The sequence below is a fragment of the Xiphias gladius genome, chromosome 21 (genome assembly GCF_016859285.1).
Source record: "Xiphias gladius isolate SHS-SW01 ecotype Sanya breed wild chromosome 21, ASM1685928v1, whole genome shotgun sequence".
Lineage (NCBI taxonomy): Eukaryota > Metazoa > Chordata > Actinopteri > Istiophoriformes > Xiphiidae > Xiphias > Xiphias gladius.
This window is the reverse complement of record NC_053420.1, coordinates 3,668,691-3,690,126: the sequence shown is the minus strand read 5'-3', so window position 1 is coordinate 3,690,126 and position 21,436 is coordinate 3,668,691. Positions and strand designations below refer to the sequence as shown.

Genomic DNA, 21,436 nt, shown 5'->3' with positions numbered 1-21,436 from the left:
TCAGTAACGCAGGACTCTGCTGGCCTGATTGCTATAGTGTGTTCGTGATGTAGTCAGTTTGCTGCAGTATCATCTTGCCAGTTAAAATGAAACAAAAAAGCATTTTCTGTGTTTTTATATCATGTTCCTGGGTTTGTTGCTCTACTGTCTATTGTTACATGTCAAATCTAGGTCAAGGAATACATTTTTGAGTATTTTTATCAGAAAATTCAAATTCATTTTTCTTTATTTTCTCCTTCTTTGCAAATTTCCCAATCTCTCTCTCAAATTTTTTTTCCCCTTCCCTCACCCTTTCACTATCTCCTTCTTCATTTGATGGCTTACTGGTTGGTGGTACAGACTCAGCTAGGTTGGAGCTGCTCTCACAGTGTGAGATCTGCTGTTGCAGCGATGATATGAGCCATTTCAAGGCTAGAGTGGTGATGTGTTTGAGAGGAGAGAGAGTGCTAGAATATAGAGAGTAGGGTAGTGGGGAGTTCACTAAGCACTATAGGAGCATGCAGACAACAGGACACCGCTACAGTTCTGCCGTCATGGATGGGTGATAAAATGAGATGAGATGGAAGTAACAAGAGAAGGCAAGAGGGGAGGAAAGAAACGGGAGGGATAGATGAGAGCGGAAGTGAGGAAGTGAAGGGAGAGGAGAGGTGAGAAAAGAACGGAAGTAGGAAAGGAGATGAGAAGAGGAGGAACAAGAAGACAAGGTGAAAGGAATCTTCTAATTGTCCTGTTGTTATTGCGCCACTTCCGACTACACTACCATTTTCTCTACGGAGGACTCAGTAACGCAGGACTCTGCTGGCCTGATTGCTATAGTGTGTTCGTGATGTAGTCAGTTTGCTGCAGTATCATCTTGCCAGTTAAAATGAAACAAAAAAGCATTTTCTGTGTTTTTATATCATGTTCCTGGGTTTGTTGCTCTACTGTCTATTGTTACATGTCAAATCTAGGTCAAGGAATACATTTTTGAGTATTTTTATCAGAAAATTCAAATTCATTTTTTTCTTTCTATTCAATGTCAGGCAAGTGGTCACTAGTCCATCTTGTAAACTATCAAATCAAGTCCCTTAAGTCCCACTCCACGTCCATTTGTGTATGGAAAACCTTAAACATAGTAGGAAAAGTGTATAGTTAAATGACACGGATATTTTTTTAACAGATAACAATAAAAAATAACGTAGAACCATTGTGGATTAAAAAGTGCGTAGGCATATATGATCATCCACATACGTTTATGGACAATTGGAAAATTATAAGAAAGTGTGCTTCAACCTTTGGCAAGAGTTTGGGCGCTTTCTTGCCGCCATGACAATAATATCGTGCAAAAGCCAAGCCCATAACAAGTGGTTGTCACAGTGTTGCGCAAAAGGACTTCGCTGGCCTGCACAGAGACCTGACCTCAGCCCTTCCCAAACAGGAACATGGACTGCAAGCCAGGACTCATCATCCGGCATCACCGGCCAACCTCAGTTATGCTCTTCTGGTTAAATGGGAGTATAAAGTATGGAGAGCCTTCTGCAGTACATTACTAAGATAAAGTGCCTTAGCAGGTAAGTCCCGGTTTGAGTGAGCCATTGAGCGGGGAATGATGTCACCAGTTGACAATCTCAGGAAGGAGATAAGCCATAACTATGTAGACCGGAGAGACCAAGACAAAAAGAACAATAGGACACATGAGACAAGCCCTGATTCTCCCAAAATCCACATCTATGACTTTGATGGAGCCAGATGTTGGTGATTGGTGATTATCTTCCGTAACCTAGGCCTGCCAGTATGTAAGGTTGTTACCATGATCTTTTTTTTTTTTTTTAGGATTCAATAAACAAGAATGCAGTTTTTTAAATCAGGTATGGCAGTGTGAACTGTGTTGGAGATGCTTTACATTTTGATGGCTTTCTTGACTGCTGTAATTACCGGTGTTCAACAGCACTTCCCAGTAAAAGGAAAACAAACTATAAACCCCCAAAAAAATTCAATTTTGAACATTGAATCTGCTACTTTTACTCTTCCATGAAAAAGTGAAAACTTTTGAGCATGTGCATACCCTGGCCATGTTGCAGATCCTGAAGATTCGGTTGATGATGTCTTCATCAATGTCTGCTGATATGAACTCCACTTGAATGGGACCATAGCAACACGAACTCTTCTCTGGCCAGTACTGCATACATAACTGTAACGGAAACAAAGTGGGGAAGAGAAAGATGGAATGAGGAAGAGGAGGACAGAAAAAGTTGTTTTTTTTTTACCACCATGTGTAACAGATACATTCAAATGGATTTCCTTTCAAACAGCATGACATTATGAGTAACAACCAGAAAGATGTCTTCACAAAACTTTGTAAGAATTCCCCTCATCAGTTATGAAGATTATCACCTCCGTGGTCAGATGTGAATTCAATTTACAAGTTTTTATACTTCCACACTAAAACCTGATAAAAGAGTTATCTACATGTGGAAATTAATACTCTGTGCAGGACCTAAAATGAGATAAAGCCAAGTTGCTGAAAAAAAACAAATTAAAATAGGGCTTTTCCATCTACACAACCGATAACCATCAGACAGACAGAGAAATAATGCCAAGTATCCTTTTTTTTTCCAACCACATTTCATTCTTAAAGATGCCAGATGTGTGAGCCGACAATCCGAACCTAATTTACAATTAACTGTTTGTAGATGAGGTAGATGAATCTAGACTGTATTGATTACATGATTACATGTGTTGATGCATTTCCCTTTCCTATGGCACTTGCTCAAATTAAGTGTTGAATGGGCACAAGAGCAGTATGGTTAGCATGTACTGTATGGTTTAGGCTGTAGAGGTTGAGCAAAACACGGCACCCCTAACCTACGTTAATTACAGGGCTATTGAGTGTTAGCTGTTCAGTGTAATCTAGAGGAACAAAGAGACTTATAATTTTAAATCACTCTTAATCAATGGAACAGTATTTATAACCAACCTTGACATTAAAATATCAATATCTGTTAACCCTGAAACCCTTTGTTATGATGAATCCCATTAATGACAAGTGTGTATATTAATTATTATTTAGCATTTTAGATTTCGGAAGATTTGTATACCTCTATGAAATGCTGAATAACTGCATAAATTAGAGATTTGTTTCTCTTCCTTTTGTTTTTAATTGTTTTGGTTCAGATTTATGATTATACAAAAATGAAACTTAAACCTTCAGTTGTCGGGCTACAAGTTTATGGACTGTCAATACACATCCACATTCGTGAAAGTAGTCTCTGGGTGTACTGATCAGGCCCTGTGATGTTACAGTCAGTGTATCAGCTCCTGGCTGTCTGCTGTCTGGTCTTTTTCTGAAACTAAGTTAGACAAAAGTTGGGAATACAGAAAGGGAACACATGAGTCTTTGTTTTTGTTTTTTTGTGTTTTTTTTTACCTGTGCTGCGTCCATCTCATTGAGCATTACAATGGAAGAGCAGTTGTAGTCGAACACCAGCCTCCAGAAGTCACCCATGGTGTTTGGCAAAGGATGCTGGGTGACAATGAAGGCCGCTGGCTGTTTGTGGCTCTGGAGTGTTGAGATGGACCAGAGATAATTAACAACAGCAAGCACAAGATAAACAGACAAGTGAAAAGCACGCTGCTAATAGTTCAAGACATTATTGGAAATTTTAAGAAATATCTTTAAAGAATAGAAAATATTATTATAAAAGATGTAACACACGTATTCCCACCCCTTATGCACACTCACATCCATTAATGCAGCATTGATGTAATTGGAGCTCTCTCCGTCCACAGATATGAGGAAAGGCAGGCATCGGTCTGCTGATAGAACGTCCATACTGCGGTTCTTGTCATGGTTCCTGGGTAGCAAACCCACGCTGCAGTCCTCTGGACGGACTCTGGGAGTCACTATGTTCAGAGTCTGATAGACAGAAAACTAGTTCTTTAATCCTACTTCAACTTTACTCTTTTAAAAAGATGCTAATTAATTATAGCAAAGGACCTGCACAGTCATATTGTGGTGACTCACCTGGGAACAAAGAGCGGGTCCTCAAAATGTTTTATTTAGATCTTATTTTAGTCTTAAAACTTGTTTTTTAGTTAAGGGTACCTAATCCTGCATAGGATTACTTTGAGGGTTAAGGCTTGGCTAATGCTCCAGGGAATTAATGTAAGTCCAGTGTGTGTGTGTGTGTGTGTGTGTGTGTGTGTGTGAGCGCACGCGCACCCACCTGGAACTCGTCTTTAATCTGGCTGGAGTTGGTCTGTGGGTCCAGTCTGCTGATGTTGTAGTAAATTGCTCTGAACTCACACACTGGTATGGCTGTGTTCCCACATAGACACGCCTCCAAGATGGCGTCGTGAACAAACACATACTGCTCCTGCAACAGGAGCATGAGCAGATGATCAAAGAAATGCTGGAGTCAAAAAAAAAAAAAAATGAGTAGACACAGGTTTAATCCTGAACCTGCATGTGGCCCCTGGACTTGACTGTAGCTTCTCACTGTGGCTGTAAGCGCTGACACCTCTGGGACAGAGGACACGGTTGTGCTAAGCTGCATCTCCTGCCTTTTCAAGTCTCTGGCAAACTCAAACATTCCACTGTGAGCGCAGTTCTCGTTCGCTTTGTGTGTGTGAATTCATTATTTGTGCACTTGTGCTCTCTCAGAAGCCTGCAAGTGAATTAAAAGGGAGTAGCGCTTTGCCCTGCAGTGTCTCTGTGCGCTGGATCAAGTGTGCTCTTTGTGCTCCAACTAACTGGCTCGCCGGTAAAAGCATCAGCCAGCATGAGCTCCAGCAGCCACTGTGCATGTTAATTTACCTCTCTCTCTTTCTGTCCCGTAACTGTTCCAGTTTTATCTAGTGTTCGTTCACTTTTTATTTCTCCGCTGTCTCTCGTTTCTTTCTCTCGCTTGCTCTCCCACTTGTGTTTGTTTGCCGTCTCTTGCTTTTTCAATTTGCTCTTCACTTCATCTGTGCTCTGTTCTGTCTCTCCGTCTCTGTGGAATGTTAATTGTTGCCCTTAGAGCGGAGAGGATAGTTTTAAAAGCATCACTGAAATGACCTCTCCTGGCCATTACCTCCTCTTGGGACACACACACAAGCACGCATGCAAAAACACATGTATGTACACAGGCACGCACACACAAACCTGCACAAAGAGACAAGCATTCATTCATACGCTTACACACACACACACACACACACACACACACACACACACACACTCTTTCCCCTGTGCCTTTTAAAAGATTAATTGCTTTGTGTTGTGTGGAGCAGGATTATAATAGCGTCAAGCAGCTTCAACTCTGACACAAATTGCTCCCACACATATTTGAAAGGGAGGGCAGGATGCATTTAGCTTGGTTTCAAGAGGCATAAAAACGCACATATGAGTGTGCACACACAGATACACACGCACAAAACTAGCTTTCATATCATCGCTGTCATATGAAAACACTCAATGTGTTGCCCTGGGTAACTTTTCGGAGCCTTGCACTTCTGAAACCCATTGACAAATCAGTTCCAGGCTGCTGGGTTTGATCTGTCAGTCTGAAAATGAGGCTGTTTTGCTTAAAAAGTGGACTTTTTGGAGATGCAAGTTTTACATCAGTGGCACAAATTGAATGCAGAGGTGGGACTGCTTAGGTCACCTCAAGGAAGCTTAGAGAAGAATACTTCTGTTCCAAAATGAAAAACCTCACATTCGAAGACACGGACGCTGAAAAATGCTCGATAGTGCAAAATAAGAACAAATTATGACACTGTGTAATAGGACAGCAAGTAACCCAAGTCCTCAGCTGACAAGAAGACGGAACTTTTTAGGAGACGTACCGTCCATATTGTAGACATATTGAACAATAAACCTCAGGAAATCAGTGGAAGACTGATCTAATTTGCGACTCTGCTTGACCTAATGATTAAGGCACTAGTTACCCCTAATTAGCTAATGGTTTTGACAACTAACTAGTTGGAAAATTAGTAATGTGAAGAAAAACTTACAGTGTACGTGTGTCTGTGTGTGTGTGTGTGTGTGTGTGTGTGTTTGTGTGTGTGTGTGTGTGTGTGTGTGTGACTGCATCTTACACTATATTCCTTAAAAACACAAAATGACAAAAAGAATCCTAAATCTCTGTGTGTGTGTACAAATACAGTTTGTGTGCATACTGTATGTGTGTGTTTGTACTAAAGTCATCTATTATTCAGGGACTGTTTAATATTCATAGACTGATCGGGATGGATGATAAAAGATTGAGACACTCTGTCTCTCTTTTTATGCTCCCGACAGACAGACGGACAGACATAGATAGGTAGCGTGCTACATGCTAATGAAGCTAATTGAGCACACTTCCTACTTAAAACTTGCCTTTGCTGGAATATTTTTTGAGCGTAGATAGAATCAGCCACTGCGTGAGAATCAGAACCTGAGGAGAAGCTTCTCGCTGTAGAGCTTCTCATTTAATCTTGTCGCCACCCCAGTAAACATTAGCTACTGGTGACTTCGTTTTACTTGAACTGACAGTTTACATGCTCTTCTGGACCTTTTCAAAAAAATGTCAGACGGGATACGTTTTCGTCCTTCCTGCCACAGTGTGGCTGTCTCATAGAATAGTCGTTTATGTGTCCACGCACATGCAGGCCCACCTCTGTCTGGACCAGGTCAGGTGGAGTCATTGACATTGGTGTGCTGGAATTTACACTCCACTATGCTGCATCTGCGTGTATTGTGTGTCTTGACACTCACCTCTGTCTGTACCATGTTGACTCGTTGTGATCTCAGCTCTCGGATGCAGTTGAAAATGTCCACCACGCCTTCATTCTCTGCCATGTCCAGCATGATGTCCACTGCAATGAAACAGCCTGTCCTCCCTGCGCCGGCACTGCAGAGACAAAAAAAACAAGCAAAAGTTTTCGGCCAAAGCCAAAGTTTGAAGCTGCAGCAGAGAAGTTTCTTGCAATGACGCTATTAGTCACAGTGCAGTTAAAAACCTTAACCTTATTTATAGTACTTATTTACGATTAAGGTCCTTTATAGCAGAACAGCATCATAAAACTTCCACCTTCACTAGAACAGTAGAGAAAACAGTAGGAAAAGGTTAAAATGTTGTTCTTTTCCGTTTTTGTACAGACAACCGAAGCAATTTTTCCTGAATCAGTCTGACAGAAAATCTGATGGACTAAATGATGCCTAAATACACCTGGAGTGTAATATGGGGGTGGAGTATCTGTCAGTCTGTAATACACACACGCACACGCACACGCGCACACACACGCACACGCGCACACACACACACACACACACACACACACACACACACACACACACAGACTTTAATATCCCATGTCAGGTGTTAAGGCAACACGTCCTGAACAGTTAGGCCTGGAGGGAGGAGACGGATGGAGGGACAGACAAGCAGATGGATGGGTTGACTGAATGAGCATGGGAGAGGAGGAGGGAGAGAGAGGAAATGGTGGGAAAAGGTTAGTGATTGGGAGTCACAGAATTGGTTGTCACAGGGGAGAGACCAAGGGAGGAAAGGAGGCATGGATGGAGGGATGAAGAGGGAACTGAGAGGATGATGTATGGAGGGATGGGGAGAGGGAGGGGAGAAACCTATCTTTCAGTTTGCAATCCCCCTGACAGTTTCCATAGACAACTAGAGAGGGAGATAGAGAGCAGAAATAGAAGAGAAGAGAGAGAGAGAAGAGTAGAGAGAGGGGAGGAAAGACAGAAAGAAGAAAGAGAGAGGAAAGGAGGGAGCGCCTCAGTAGATTACCTGTCAACCTCTGTGATTAATGTTGAGACCAGAATACTGCTGGGCCTACGTGTGTGCGCGCATGTGTGTCTGTGTGTGTTTGAAAGCCCCGTGACACAGGCCAATAGCGTCAGAGTGCCCCCGGAAATTGGAAGTGACTGCCATAACTTCCTGCCTGTCCGTCCACGTACCTTTACAATAGCTGTCTGTTTACGTGACTGCTCCCCGTGTTTGTCCGTCCACTGTTTTCTTTCACTCTCCGTCTGTGCGTATACTTTGTTTTTTCATCTAACTGCCTGTCTGTGTTTGCCCCCGTGTGTTTCCTCGTCGCCGTCTGTCCTGTTAGAGGAACTGGAGCCCATGAGTGTGTGTGTTTTGTGAGTTTTCCATGACGACTAAGCTAATACTGTAATCAGGTTTTCTCCTTGATTCATCCGCTTTTGAAGGCGTGAACAACTGTCTCACAATTAAGTTTTATTTAAAAACTAAACAAGTGTTAGTGGGAGGCTCTGAAATTTGAGACTTACAGCAGGAGTTGGTTCCTAAATAGCCAACCCTGTGTCCTTGAAATGATATACTCTTACTAAACTCCAGCCGTATTACTAAACTGTTTTGCCACATACATTGTGATTTAAGGCCATTGTATTTGCTGCCTGTGTTATGTTCAGTTGCAGTGGGGTTTTTTTTTTCTTTTTTTCTTTTTAGCCCAGTTCAGGAACCTGCTATGGTGGATGATAGACACACAAAGCATCGGTAAGACCGGAGTCTAGCATGTAGTTACTTTTAGGCAATTTGTTAAAGTTCAGGAAAAGATTGTGGTTTTGGTTACACGTTGATAAAATAACCGTGTCTTATCTTGTGCTTCAAGTCAATATTTAACCATAACAGGAATCTTTTCCTGACCAAGTGGTGTGAGTGTCTAACAGTAACTATATAAAAACATTAATCATGCTTTAGTTGCAATGAATGGACATTGTATACAAAGAGCAGATATTTAAAATATATATATATATATATATATATATTTTTTTTTTTTTTCCAGAGAACATTTCTCAAATACGTTCAGTATAAACAATTAACGACTTGGCAGATACCTCTATTTAAAACATTTTCTCATTACACTGATAACAAAACATAATATGGACATTATTAGATTTCTCACAAACATATTGCTGTTCCAAATTAGTATGGTATAAATAATAATTAATAATTTCTAAGAGACAGGTCTGGAATAGCAATGTTCTCTATGTGAGACCTTACTGTTTTTTCCAAATCATCAAGCTACAAACATAACTGAAATTAACAGAAGAAAAAAACAATATATAAAAATATATATAGTTTGCTTTAGATATTGAATGCAGTAATAAAGTATACATGCAATCGGTGGTTAATCTGCAGAAATATGCACAAAAACACTATAAATAGAAAGGTAAAAAGCAAAAAACAAAAAAAGGTATATCCCTTTAACATTGTTCAACTAAAGGAGCATTTGTGAATAGAGATGGTCTCTACCAAGTCCTAACCATGGCAGAGTTAGGAGAGAATTCCCTCTGTGGCCACCCATTCAAAGCTATTTGTTGTATTAAGACCACCAAATGGAATACATTAATTTTAAATGCTCGTGCCAATATGAGGAATCTACTCCGAACCATTTTTCATAGCTTGTCGGAGTGCTAACCTTTTAAAGCTTGTGCCTGTTGACAACCTGGCCCCAGAGTTGAACTGTTACATCCCATAAAGAACAGAACATGGAGGTTAAATATACTGTCGCCATGGGGATCATGAAACTATCACTTTTTTTTTCTTCCGGGTAGATGATGGTTGTGGTGGGATGAAAGTTGAGTGGGAGGTTATTTTCCTTTTTTTCTTTTTTTCCTGTTGCCTACTTTTTAAAGGTTAACACTATCGGTCTAATCTATGGATAAGGGAGATTGATGTGTGTGTGATCATATTGGTACTGATAACCTGTGCTATTGTCTTATCTGAGAAGGAAAGGGGGAACAGAGTAAAGGAAAAAGAGAAAAGGCTGACGGTGAAACAAAGAAAGGAGATTTTCAGGCTGTTATCAGGTTAAATGTTCCAGCTTACTATGGGCAAGTGTGATAATTGAGTAACACAAATTTATTTTAGATTTAAAAAGACATGTCATAGATATTGCATTTAAAAATGCACTAAATAAATGTGAATCAACTAATATAATAATTTATTTGTGTGTGTGATCATCATCTGTGTACCCTGAAATTCTGACCACTGATCTTATTTCCATTCCCTAAATATCATTTTGTCCTTTCTCAGTTCGCTGTGTTTCTGTCTGCTATTCTCTACAAGGAATACAGGAGAGGGGAGGTTCTTGCTTAATGAACTAACCAAGAAGTCCTCCAAACTAAACATCGTTGCCCTTCAAAACAGTACGTACCGTCGTGTTTTCTGATTTGATTTGATGTGCCTTCCATAATGTTAGAAATGGCCTTTGCAATGACGGTTTCTGTTTTTCTGATCTGTCTCTGCCCTTTTTTGGTTTAGCCACAAAAACTACATGGTTATGGTCATGGTTAAAGGGGAACTACTAATGGAGGCTAGGGGATGATCATGGTCATGGTCAAAAGCTAACAATGTTGTCTATCAGAAGAAACCAGATAGGAGCGGCAGCTTCCCATTCCAGTCATTACTCACATTGCATTAGTTGTAAAAGACATTTGAACAATTGGCATATGTTGTTGATTTTCTTCTGTCTAACAGATCTAATAGACATTGACCTTGAAGCTTTGCTTATGTCTTTCAACAAGTATTTTTGTGTGCATGTGTTTTACAAAACATTGTTAATTTTTACTGTACAATAATGTGAAGCAGAGATTTGGAGGTTATGCACAAGTACTGCATGTGTGAGCGGGATGGTGGGTGGTTACAGTACAACACAAGGAATTCACTGTAAAGCTGTTAAGTCATTAATATGCTTTGAAATAATCATCAAAACATGAAATATATTGAAAAGTGAAAGTGGCCCCATTCTTATACACAAACAAAAAGAACACACTTTGTTCTTATTTTTATACTCCATGTTGTACGAGGCTTGCAAGATCCTGTGCTGTAAGCCATCCAGTCCGCATGGGGGCAAGACACTAAACCCAAAATTGTATCATTGGTGTGTGAGTGTGTGTGTGTGTGTGTGTGTGAGTGTCTACGTCTAGAAAAGCGCTGTATGTGTTGAAAAAGCATTGTATCAATGTATGTGTGAATGGTTAAATGTGGCATGTAGCGTAAAGTGCTTTTGGGTGGATGATAAGACTTGAAAAGTGCTATATAAGTGCATTCCATTTACCATGCTGGTGAAAGGCAAGAGCCAAGAGCTGTACAACTGAGTGAGTGGGTGTGTTGTTTTTCCTTGTCTAGGCTGTGCAGCCATCAACCAGCAGCATTAGGGAATTAAGTTTATTTTCTGAACAAAATCTTGGTGTCTGTGTTCTTACCTGCAGTGTGCCACTATGGGCCCAGCATCTGGTGGGTTGAGGAACTTGACCTGTCGTATGAAGCCCAGCAGTCCGGTGGCATAACAGGGAACGCCATGGTCAGGCCAGCTGGTGAAATGAAACTGACGGAGTTCGCGGATTTCATGATGACCCTTCTGAGAAATACACAGAGAGAAAGATGTTGCATGTTTTACATTGGCAATTCCAGGAGCAGATTCTATCTCTTCATGAAAAGTGGCGGTCATTTTGTCTCTTGATGATGACAAATGCATGGATCTCCGTCAAGAAGACATATCATGGTTCATTAGTCTAATTCACAGCAGGGATTTCAGGAATCTAGGGGCCAGGCTGCCTCCTTGGCTTCAGACGGAAAATAAATCGATCTCATGGATGTTCAGATGGCACTTGGGCCACTTCTGGGAATGAGAGACAGGAAGATGTATCGTGGCTCATTTGCCTAATTTACAGGGGAGATTTGAGGAAACTGATGGCCACTTTGGCTCCACCAAAAAGATTAACTGATTTCACAAATTCCCATGATGCCCCTTTTGGGAAAGACTTACGGGAGGAAATGTCCCGGTTCGGTTCAGCTTCTTAATTTACAAGGAGATTTTAGATATATAATGGTCATTTCACTCTTTCCGTATTAATTATGATATCACAAGTACCTAAAGATATCAGAAAGCATCAAACTAGTGTTTTTTTTACAACTCAGACAACTTAAACCAAATATGGAATATGCTTTCATTATAAAAATAAAGTTTCTGAGAAAAGTATCATTTTACGATGTACCAAAAGAATTTCATTTCTGCAGTGAAGACAAGGACCCTGCTGGCTGGAAAAAAAGGATTTTTAAAGACTAAGATAAAAAATGAATAGATTGGACTACACACCACTTTCCACACCAGTTCCTCCAAAAAGACACAGAAGGAGACAGTTTGGTACATAACAATAGAGATTATAGGAAAATGAAATGGCAGTAGGCATCCATTGTTGCTCTCAATGTGATAGCATCTTGACATTTTAATGAAGTACTTTCTAGGAACACAAAGGGCTGGAAAATACTTAAATGTCTAACAATGGGGATATTATAAAACTAAAGATGACATTTCGATGCTTAATAGATAGCAGTTAAGTCTCACATAACAGTGCCTCCCTGGGAACAGATATTATGCCACAAATTGTGTTGTGCAGCATTTTCTGCTCAGCAGATGAAGAAACAGAAGGACTTTAATTCTGGATCGGTACAGATGCTGCAGTCCGTGGTTGGAAGTCAGAAATTTCAGAGCTATAATTAAAAGAATCTTTGGATGCTAGAGAAACTTGTATTAGCCAGGGAGGAAAGTGATTTTCTAATTTTCTCAGCATATGAAATTGCTCACTGTGCAAAAAGTAATACCACGTTGTTTTATTCAAACTAATACAGATTTTCCCTTTTCCACTAATTTGTTTTGAATTGTCATCATTCCTGGACAAGTTGAATGAAACAGGAAGTAAGTCGAAAAAATTAGCACCCAGGTATGTAGTGGTAGATCAACACTGAGTACAGCACCTAGGTGTCATCTTATTTTGTTGCAGTTGTATCACATCAATTCTTTCAGCAACAGAATTGATTAAGTGAGATAGAGCCCATTGTTTAGCTGTCCGGTCCACAACTTTACTGTTTTGGTTCATTCTCACAGCTCTCATAGTGTTTTTTTCGGGCCTCAGCAGACAGCTATTTACAGTGTAAAAGCTCTTGAAACCCACTGTACACTTACAAATGGTAGACTGGCACAATTAGCTACCAGCTGGTGAACATAGTGGCTCTATTAGCAGCTAGAGTGCCAGGTATTTCCATCAGGCTTAAAGAGAGTAGATCTTGGACTTGCATTCATCAGGTGGCCAGAAACACAACCCCAAATGAATGATAATGTTGGTCTGTAGCTGCCTGACGTGTAAATAAGCAACTGCTACCTGACAAGTTCGCTATAGCAACTTAAAAGGTGATGACATGTCCATGTTGTGTTCACAACTTGTTTCCACTGCCCCCACGAAAAAATCAGTTATTGCAGGTTTAAATATTAGGTGTGGTGTGAATCCAGTGCATCACATACCTTCAATTAAGCCTCTGTAGGCTCCATAAGCCCCTCGGTGTATTCTGTCAATTTTAAACCCTTCAACAGTAACCGTGTAACTTTGACAGTGTGTGCCATCTTGTTGAAGTCAGATACTGTAACTGCACCTCAGCAGCCTTACGGGTGAGAGGTCTTGCCTCTTATTCCTACTCTGAATTCTGTCCCGCATTCCAAGGCATCCAGCCACATCTCTCTTCACAGGATGTAGAAATTCCCTAACTTTCCGACGGCTCCAAAATGCGGCATAAGATATGTATGACCTTTTCTTCAGCTTCCAGCGGCTACATTTTTCTCCACAACACTACAGGATTCTGCTTTAATAATTCACACCAATGGATTCCATTATACTGTTCTAAACTGAACGAACCTTAAATGGAGAGAGCCACACCCTCCTCACTTCAGTTTACTCTATAAGAACAGAACTGGGAGGAAACTGTTGTTATTGCAGCTCCCATTCTACTCTGACATAGACAAGGTTGCAGTGAATTGTTTGCTTTGGCTGAGTGCCTTATGATAACTTGAGAAGCAGGGATAACATAGAAAGGAGAAAGACAGGGGTGGAAGTAAAGAAGCAGACTGTCAGTTGGAGGAGAAGAGAGTGAGTAAAGGAATTGGGATAAGAGAGAGGGTGGAAAAGGGGTGGTGGGGGGAGGGATGACGATACAGACCTGACAAAGAGAAAGGAGAAAAGGAAAGATAGAGGAGAAGAGACATAGACATATAAAGAAAGATTTGGGGGAATGGAGGTAGACAGGAGAAAAATAAAACCCAGAAAATCAAAAGGTGATTTGGTATCTTCACTTCCCATTGATTTGCTCTCTTGTGATGTTGAAATTATTTCTCTAAATCGATAGAAGTGGTCCAACGCAGCCAGGGCCTCAAATCCATGAGTGGTTGGTAAAGAAAAAATAAAAATAAAAAAAATAAAAAAGACAGAATCAACAACATTAAGGCACATGACATGATAAAGACAGGTGATGAGGATGTGGAAACACTTTAAAGCTTTTCTTAACTGTGAATGAAGAGAATGATCTCTGCTGTGTTTTACTCCGTTCTTTAAATGTAATACTTCTTATTAAGACTAATTTGCAACGGATGACTGACAAATTATGTGGCTGATTGTTCTGCAGTGAAACTTCATTCTCAAAATGCATAACTTTTTGTTTTAAAGGTAAGAAACGGAAATTAATCCTCCCCAGTTCAATTACAGGTCCCCATGTACAGAACATGTACATTTTTTTAGTGGTAAAACTGCAGGTACCTTTATTTTTAAGTGCTGCTATGTTATACATACAGATATAAATTTCTCTGACTACCTTTACCCTGTTTTCATATTAGCATCCTCACTCTGGTCACTCTGACAATACGCAGAGCTTCTCTTTCCGGTGGAAGCTGAACCTGAGACCTCGTACTTATGGTGTATGGGCTCTTTAACCACAAGTGCACCCTAACGTTTGTAGGATTTTTCTGTATGGCTGAAACAATGGACCAAATCTCCATTTCAGTATGTGTGTCCATGTCCTCCATCTAATGGCACAAATAGGATACCAAGATCACAAACCATGTCCAAGGTAAAGAATTGATTGGAAGTTTACTTGAAAGCCTCAAAACATTGACGATTAATGCTATGGTGACATAGATATTGCGAATGGATGGGAGACGAATACTCAAAGATTAATCTAAACAGTGGCTTAACGGTACAAAAGTCACAGAGTAGACATCGTGAAACAGTTGCCTTCTCTGACCACTAAACTATAACTAAATAAACATAGCGACAAAAGTAATGCTGACTGGTGTTCTTTCTCTTTTTTCTGCCATCTTGAAAACGCAAGAATCATCCAACCTGAACGGCCATATAGGAAGCGTCTCATGAATTACTGCCCCTAGAGTAGCAGGCGTGCCACACCTGCGTTGTCATGGTTACAATAACACACTCATGGACTGTACCAGCGGGCGGCATACCGGGACTTCATCATCATGGTTACAAAAATAAAGACACGTTTAAGCTATTGGAATGGTCCCTGTTTGTTTAGGTTTAGGCTCAAAAACTACTAGGTTAGGTTTAGAAAAAGATTATTGTTTGGGTTAAAGTAGACACCTCTCCAAGGTTAGAGGACCTCCGTCGTCATAGTTACAATAATAAACACACAGTTAAAGTTGTGGAAGGATAACGCAAAGAATGATGACTATTCAAAAAGAGAAATGAACAGCGGTCTCCTGTCCTGTGTTATGTCGACCCATCCATCCACCTCAACCTCCTCCTAATGTGGACTTTATCGCTCTATATACGACACCTTACTTCCGCCTTTTCTCCCTTCATAATTATTACGGCTGCTAAAGGTCGCCCAACAATAAAACGTAACTACGGGTCATAATAAGCTCCTTTCACAGATGACCTATGGACTTGTTTTTTACAGCTGGACAGTCTCTGAGAAAGGCTGGGAAGAACCAGGAAGACACGCACTGATTGGTGTGATATAGGAAATAAACAAAACACACAATTTTTTGGGGAACAAAACATTGTGTATGACTTTTTAAGTTTTTCTTACCCAGACTATGCAGTAGACAGAAAAGTACAGGTTGGGTTGTCTGGGGTAAATATGGTTTGAGAGCTGTTTTAGAAGCAAAGCCTCTTCACTGCACTGTATAACTCGGACTTGACCTCCTGGTTTGTATTTCATATTCCTGCTGGTATATGCCCACATCAACACAGCCCCCTTTTTTGTAATGCAGTGCTTTTTTCAGTCTATACCGCTGCTATTCGTCCAAACGCCTGTCTGGATGTCCATCAACTGCAAAGTCTTGTACAACCATTTGTCTGCGAAGGTTCTTATCAGTCATCTAGGTTGTACGTTGTCAAGAGAAAATCAAATCCAAATTACTAGAGCTCTGTCTGAAGATTTTTCACCTGAAAGGTTCCTCCAGTTAAAAGATTTGTGGGGAGTAATACAGGTATTATCTCCATGAGGCAACCATGCTCAGCAGACGGGGAAGTCTACCCAGACTTAAGTGATGACAGGGAGTCCTCTGTTCTCAATCGCATTCTCTTCTGACCACAGGCAGTGGCATTGCAAACGGAAGGACAATGTTGTATCAACTCTCCCTCTATGTTCAAGGACAATTTCTAAAGTTTTACATATAGTAAACAGCCTGTTTTGCACCTCTGTCCTATCTGTCTAATATGCGTGTATGCTGGTCCTCAGATCTGTGACTGTTGGCCCGTAGACAGTGTACACTCCTGAGTTCTGTCCTGTACAGTTTGGTGTCCTCTGTGAAATACAACCATTTGTTTTTTCCAGATTGAAGTGCACAGACCAGATTACTTTTCTGCTGTTTTGGATGTGTTCCATCGGATGAAATAAGCCCTATTTGTTGTTGGGTTATAAAATTACTGAGAAACTGTATTTAGTAAAAACTCTTCAAAAATTTTCTGACCCTCCAGCTATACATGGGACTACAAGGCTGAGTTCCGTTTTCTGTGCCAATTTCTTGTCCATTAAGGTATTCTTGGATGACCTGCTTTCAAGATAACCAAATCGGGTTAAAATCAGATTAGAATACTCACTGGATTTAAGGCTCATTTTTCTCTAACCTCCGATCTAGTGTCAGTGAAAGTGACTTTTACCTGGTGTTAGAAAGTTAAGAGTATCCGTAAGTTGTGTTCACGAACATCGTATGACTCAAAATGGAGATACTGCTCTGAGTGAGTGGATTTTCTGTTCAACAAGAAAGAAACGGGGAAAAAATTCCAGTTTCACAGATAAAGTGAACACTGCAGAATGAATTTTTTGGCTGGTGAGCAGAAACACACCAAATATACACCAACTTATTACCATTCCCACCCATAACTACCATGTTTTACTGATTCTGATACTCAGACATGAATGTCTGAGTATCAGAATCAGATCTACCTGTTTTTTCACCCTGGAACTCTATCCGTCTCGCTCACACATAAACAAATTTCCTCTTTCTTTGAGTGTCACTCTATCACCTTTTCCTAGGATGTGCCATTAATAAACCTATTCATTAAGATCCTGTTCTCATTATCCACTGCAATTAAAACTATTTAACTGTGGTACAGAACCTGTGTACTCTCTCCCTCTTCGTCTCTGTCTCGCTCTCTCTTTGTTCATCACACTCACTAACAGACACACATACAGTCACAGAACCTACTCTAGCTTAAAGATGGTGATTTTTGTATTAGTGTGAGTCTGGTGTGTATTTCTACATATTAATGCATACTGCAAAATGACAGGCATTTCAGTATCAGCTTTCCTTTGAATTTGAGCGTACTTTAGCACGCACACGCACACGCACACGTACACGTACATACACAGAGGTGGTATGGATTAATGGCTTGCTAAACGAGCTGACAGCGAGGACTTTAACACTTGTCTTCATAAGCTGCTTTCACACGAGTGAAGGGGAATGGAAATACAGGATAGAGGAAAAAAGAGAGAGAGCGACAGACAGAGGTATAGAAAGGGCAAGAAAAAAAACAAGACGGCAGGAAGGAAAGAGCAATATTTTAGTTATTACAGGTGTCTGATAATAAATGTGCATTATATTTTTTTGCGTAATTTTTGGTAACTGTTGTTAGTTACTATCACAATGGTGAAGTACTACTATTGACTACTAGTGACTGTTGATGTTTTTTTTTATTGTAGATAGATACTTTTGTCATTTTGTCATTTTCCGCTGGGAAAGGGAAGGAACAATCCCCTTATGGTCCAGTAAGATTACCCTCTTCCTGGACAAAATGGCTGCCTTCATTGTGGCCCTCTGAAACCAAATCTGTGCCCTTGATTCTTAAGTAAGTAAGTAAGTAAAATTAATCTAAGCAGGATTTGAATGCAGTAATTACTTTGTATGCTGCACTGCCAACGTTGTTTAAGTAAACAGTCGTGAATGTAAGTCAACGGAAATGTATTACTTTAAGCAAAAAAGACTTTGAAAAGAATTTGAAAGTTAAATGAGGGGAAATAACAAAGAAACAATGGATGTAACATAGTGAGGAAAAGCGATGGAAAAAAGAAAAGAGACTAGTAGTTTGGAAAATCAACCATTTGGTTCATGGCTTTTTCCTCTTGTAGTGAACTGTGTTCCTGCTGTTTTTCCATTTACTGTGTAGAGCCTTGCAGAACTGCATCAAAACAATGATGGTACATTCTTCCAGTTTCACTCGTCTTTTCTCTTCTCAAATCCCTCCTGCCTGATTACAAGGGCCCCAATTACGCTTTCAAGCCTCCTCTTAAACAGCGAGAAACCAACAAATAACACTGCTCGCTCGCGTCAAATCCCCAATCAGACATTGGCTGTAATGGTAATCCATGTTTTAGGTTTACAAAAAATGGAAGCAATAAGTAATAAGCAACAACCAGAGTAAATGAACAGCTTGAGAACATGAGGGGCTTCAAATCCTATATGAGGTCTTCTGGGAAAGATTCTTTAAACCAGAGTTAGAGCATATTATATGACATCATGCTTCCATGTTAAAATCCTGTTTAAATAATATGACAAAGACATCAACAGCTTTATTATTTTGCCATATCAGGAAAGGAAAATCTTTTCATTGATTTATTGCTATTTTTGGGGGGGTTTTGTTTGTTCATTTGTTGGTTTGTTTGTTTGTTTTTTTCTTTTTGCAGATTGTTGGAATCCCCTCGACGTATTGTGAAAGAATACATTAAAAGTTCGGTTTCTTTGTTGATGATGTTTACTTGTTTACCTTTTGGACGGTGAATGTCCGTATGACGTATTCTGCCAGCGGTTCAGTCTCTATCAGGGTAACCTTGATGTCTCCGTACACCTCTGTCTCATCAGGCCAGTAACGCACACACTTCACCTGGAAAAGACAATTTGCAATCATACATATACGTATACTGTATATTTAATTATGTATTACATGCTAAGAGATGGAGGTCAAGATGATCACCGTAATTAGTGGAATAGTTGAATAATATCAAAGTTTGTATTGCCTCTCCTTGAGTGTGAATGACTACTTAACAGAGATTAATTATTTGACATTTGACGGATATGAATTTAAAATTTCTAGATAACGTAAAGTAAGCTCATAATCTCCCACAAAAGGTATCCCGGGGCTGTAGCCTTGCAGAGGTGTGAAAACCTCACTCATAACCAGACTACGTATCTGGGTACAGATGGTTGTAGTCATTAAATCCATCACTTTTTTTTTTTTTTTTTTTTTTTTCAATTATGATGCTTGTCAGCACTGGAATGTGATATTTGGTTCCCAGTCTCATTGTTGTTCAAATGGGTCATTTTGTCTTGAGTAGCACGACATTCTCATATCTGCACATAAACTCGGGGGGAACGTAAAGTGAGGTGGCACTGGTGGATGGGTTGGGGCGAGACCAGGGTTTGCATCCCTTCCACCACCAACAGCCAAGTGCTGTTTTTTTTCTTTTCTTGTTTACATAATTTTACATAATTGGGTTATATTCAGGTTTCTCCAGTCAGCTGATTTCTTAAACATAGTGTAACTGAAAACCATGGTTTTTGTAATCGTGAAAGGGGGTAAGAGAAACACGATTTCCCCAGCTAGATCTCCCATGCTTCTTTCTGAAACTTAAACCAAATTCTATAGTTGCAAAAATTAGTTGCCTAATTTTTGCAACTCATAAGAAACTTTGAGACTCATATGGGTCAATTTGGAATGTGCTAATAAACAATATATTTTAATATTTAGGTATAAGGACTTGTTAATCAGGTGAGTTTTTTGCTCTTTCCAAAACTGTAATACTCTTTCAAGTTTCTGACTTCAGTATCAGTTACTACCAGTATAATTTTATAAACCAGTTTGGCCACTTGAACACGCCACAATCAGGCATCTTATGTAAATCTGGCATAACATATAATTGAATTATCAATTGATTCGATTGATTCTGATTAGATTGTAAATGTGATTAAGATTCTGTGAAATACAATAAAACCTGATACCTTGAATGAATGAATTTTGTCATCCCATACCTCCACAGGTATTGGATCCTTTTCTTCAACCACACTTACACGTACACACACATTACGGATGATGAACTCACCCTGCCCACCTCTACCAGGTTGGTAACCATGACGATAGAGGCCGAGTTTTCCTGCCAGACCATCCTCCAAAAATCCCTCACCGTCTCCTGCATAGGCCCTGACACACACACACACACACATACACACAAATTAGAGATATAAACATACTGACACACACAGATAAAGCACATGCACAAACTCATTCACTCCAACATCATGTAAAAGTGCATCAGCACTGACAGTACAGACGTACACATACACAAACACATAAAACATACAAACATGAACAGGGACACACACATGCGCTCACACCCACATGCACTCACCACTATCAATCCCAGATAGTGGTTCGGGGGTTTGAGGTAATGGGGTCTTAAATTTGTCAGGGGGATTTTATACGGCGGTTTAGATTTAGGAGGTTGTGGTAATAGTCTCCCAGCCCGAGAGGACGACATTTACCAGGTTTCTGCTATACACAGCCACACTTGAATAGAGGCGCACATACACATTTGTATCTGCACAAATGTAGAATCACACATACCGTCTTTCACACACACTCAACACGTCAGTTTAATTACCTTGTGTGGCGATGTAATGTCTAGGTCTATGGTACCCCTGTGGACAGATAAAAAAATAAAAAACTCTTCATTCCTTAGTTACCTCCATCTTTTTATTCCCATACTCTGCCTTCTTCCCTCATTTCCTCTGTTTTTAGTATGTTACTTTTGTTTGTTTGTTTGTTTTTTTCTTTCTTTTCTTTCTTTCTGTTGGTCTCCCTTCCTAGTTTTTCTTTTCACCTTCGTAATTCTTCTTTTCCTCCCTCTTCCATCACGTCTTCCCACTATTCTTGTTTCTGTTTTGACAATCCTCCCCTTTCTCCTACTGAAGTGATTCCCTAATCTTTCTCCTTTTTTATTCTCTCCCCCACCCTCACTCGTTTCCTTCTTACACCCCCTTCAATCAATTCCTGCCTCCCTTTCTGTCTTCCTTCCTTCCTTCCTCCTTTCCTGCATCCTCCCTTTCTCTGTTTCTTCTTCTCATGCATTCCATTCCTCTCATCCATCTGTCAGTTTCTCTCCTT

The 21,436-nt window shown here is 40.1% G+C and overlaps 1 protein-coding gene across 1 annotated transcript in view; it reads right to left on the bottom strand.

The window, feature by feature from the left end:
• ptprt (protein tyrosine phosphatase receptor type T) overlaps positions 1-21,436 on the bottom strand; it is a 239,634-nt gene that overhangs the window by 11,813 nt on the left and 206,385 nt on the right. The window contains exons 18-26 of the mRNA XM_040158914.1: positions 20,934-20,970; positions 20,376-20,473; positions 19,043-19,159; positions 11,198-11,418; positions 6,719-6,854; positions 4,206-4,355; positions 3,722-3,895; positions 3,407-3,538; positions 2,045-2,170 (exon numbers count right to left, since the gene is read on the bottom strand). Coding sequence (XP_040014848.1) covers positions 2,045-2,170; positions 3,407-3,538; positions 3,722-3,895; positions 4,206-4,355; positions 6,719-6,854; positions 11,198-11,418; positions 19,043-19,159; positions 20,376-20,473; positions 20,934-20,970 — 1,191 coding nt within the window. The remainder of the gene's footprint in view (positions 1-2,044; positions 2,171-3,406; positions 3,539-3,721; positions 3,896-4,205; positions 4,356-6,718; positions 6,855-11,197; positions 11,419-19,042; positions 19,160-20,375; positions 20,474-20,933; positions 20,971-21,436) is intronic.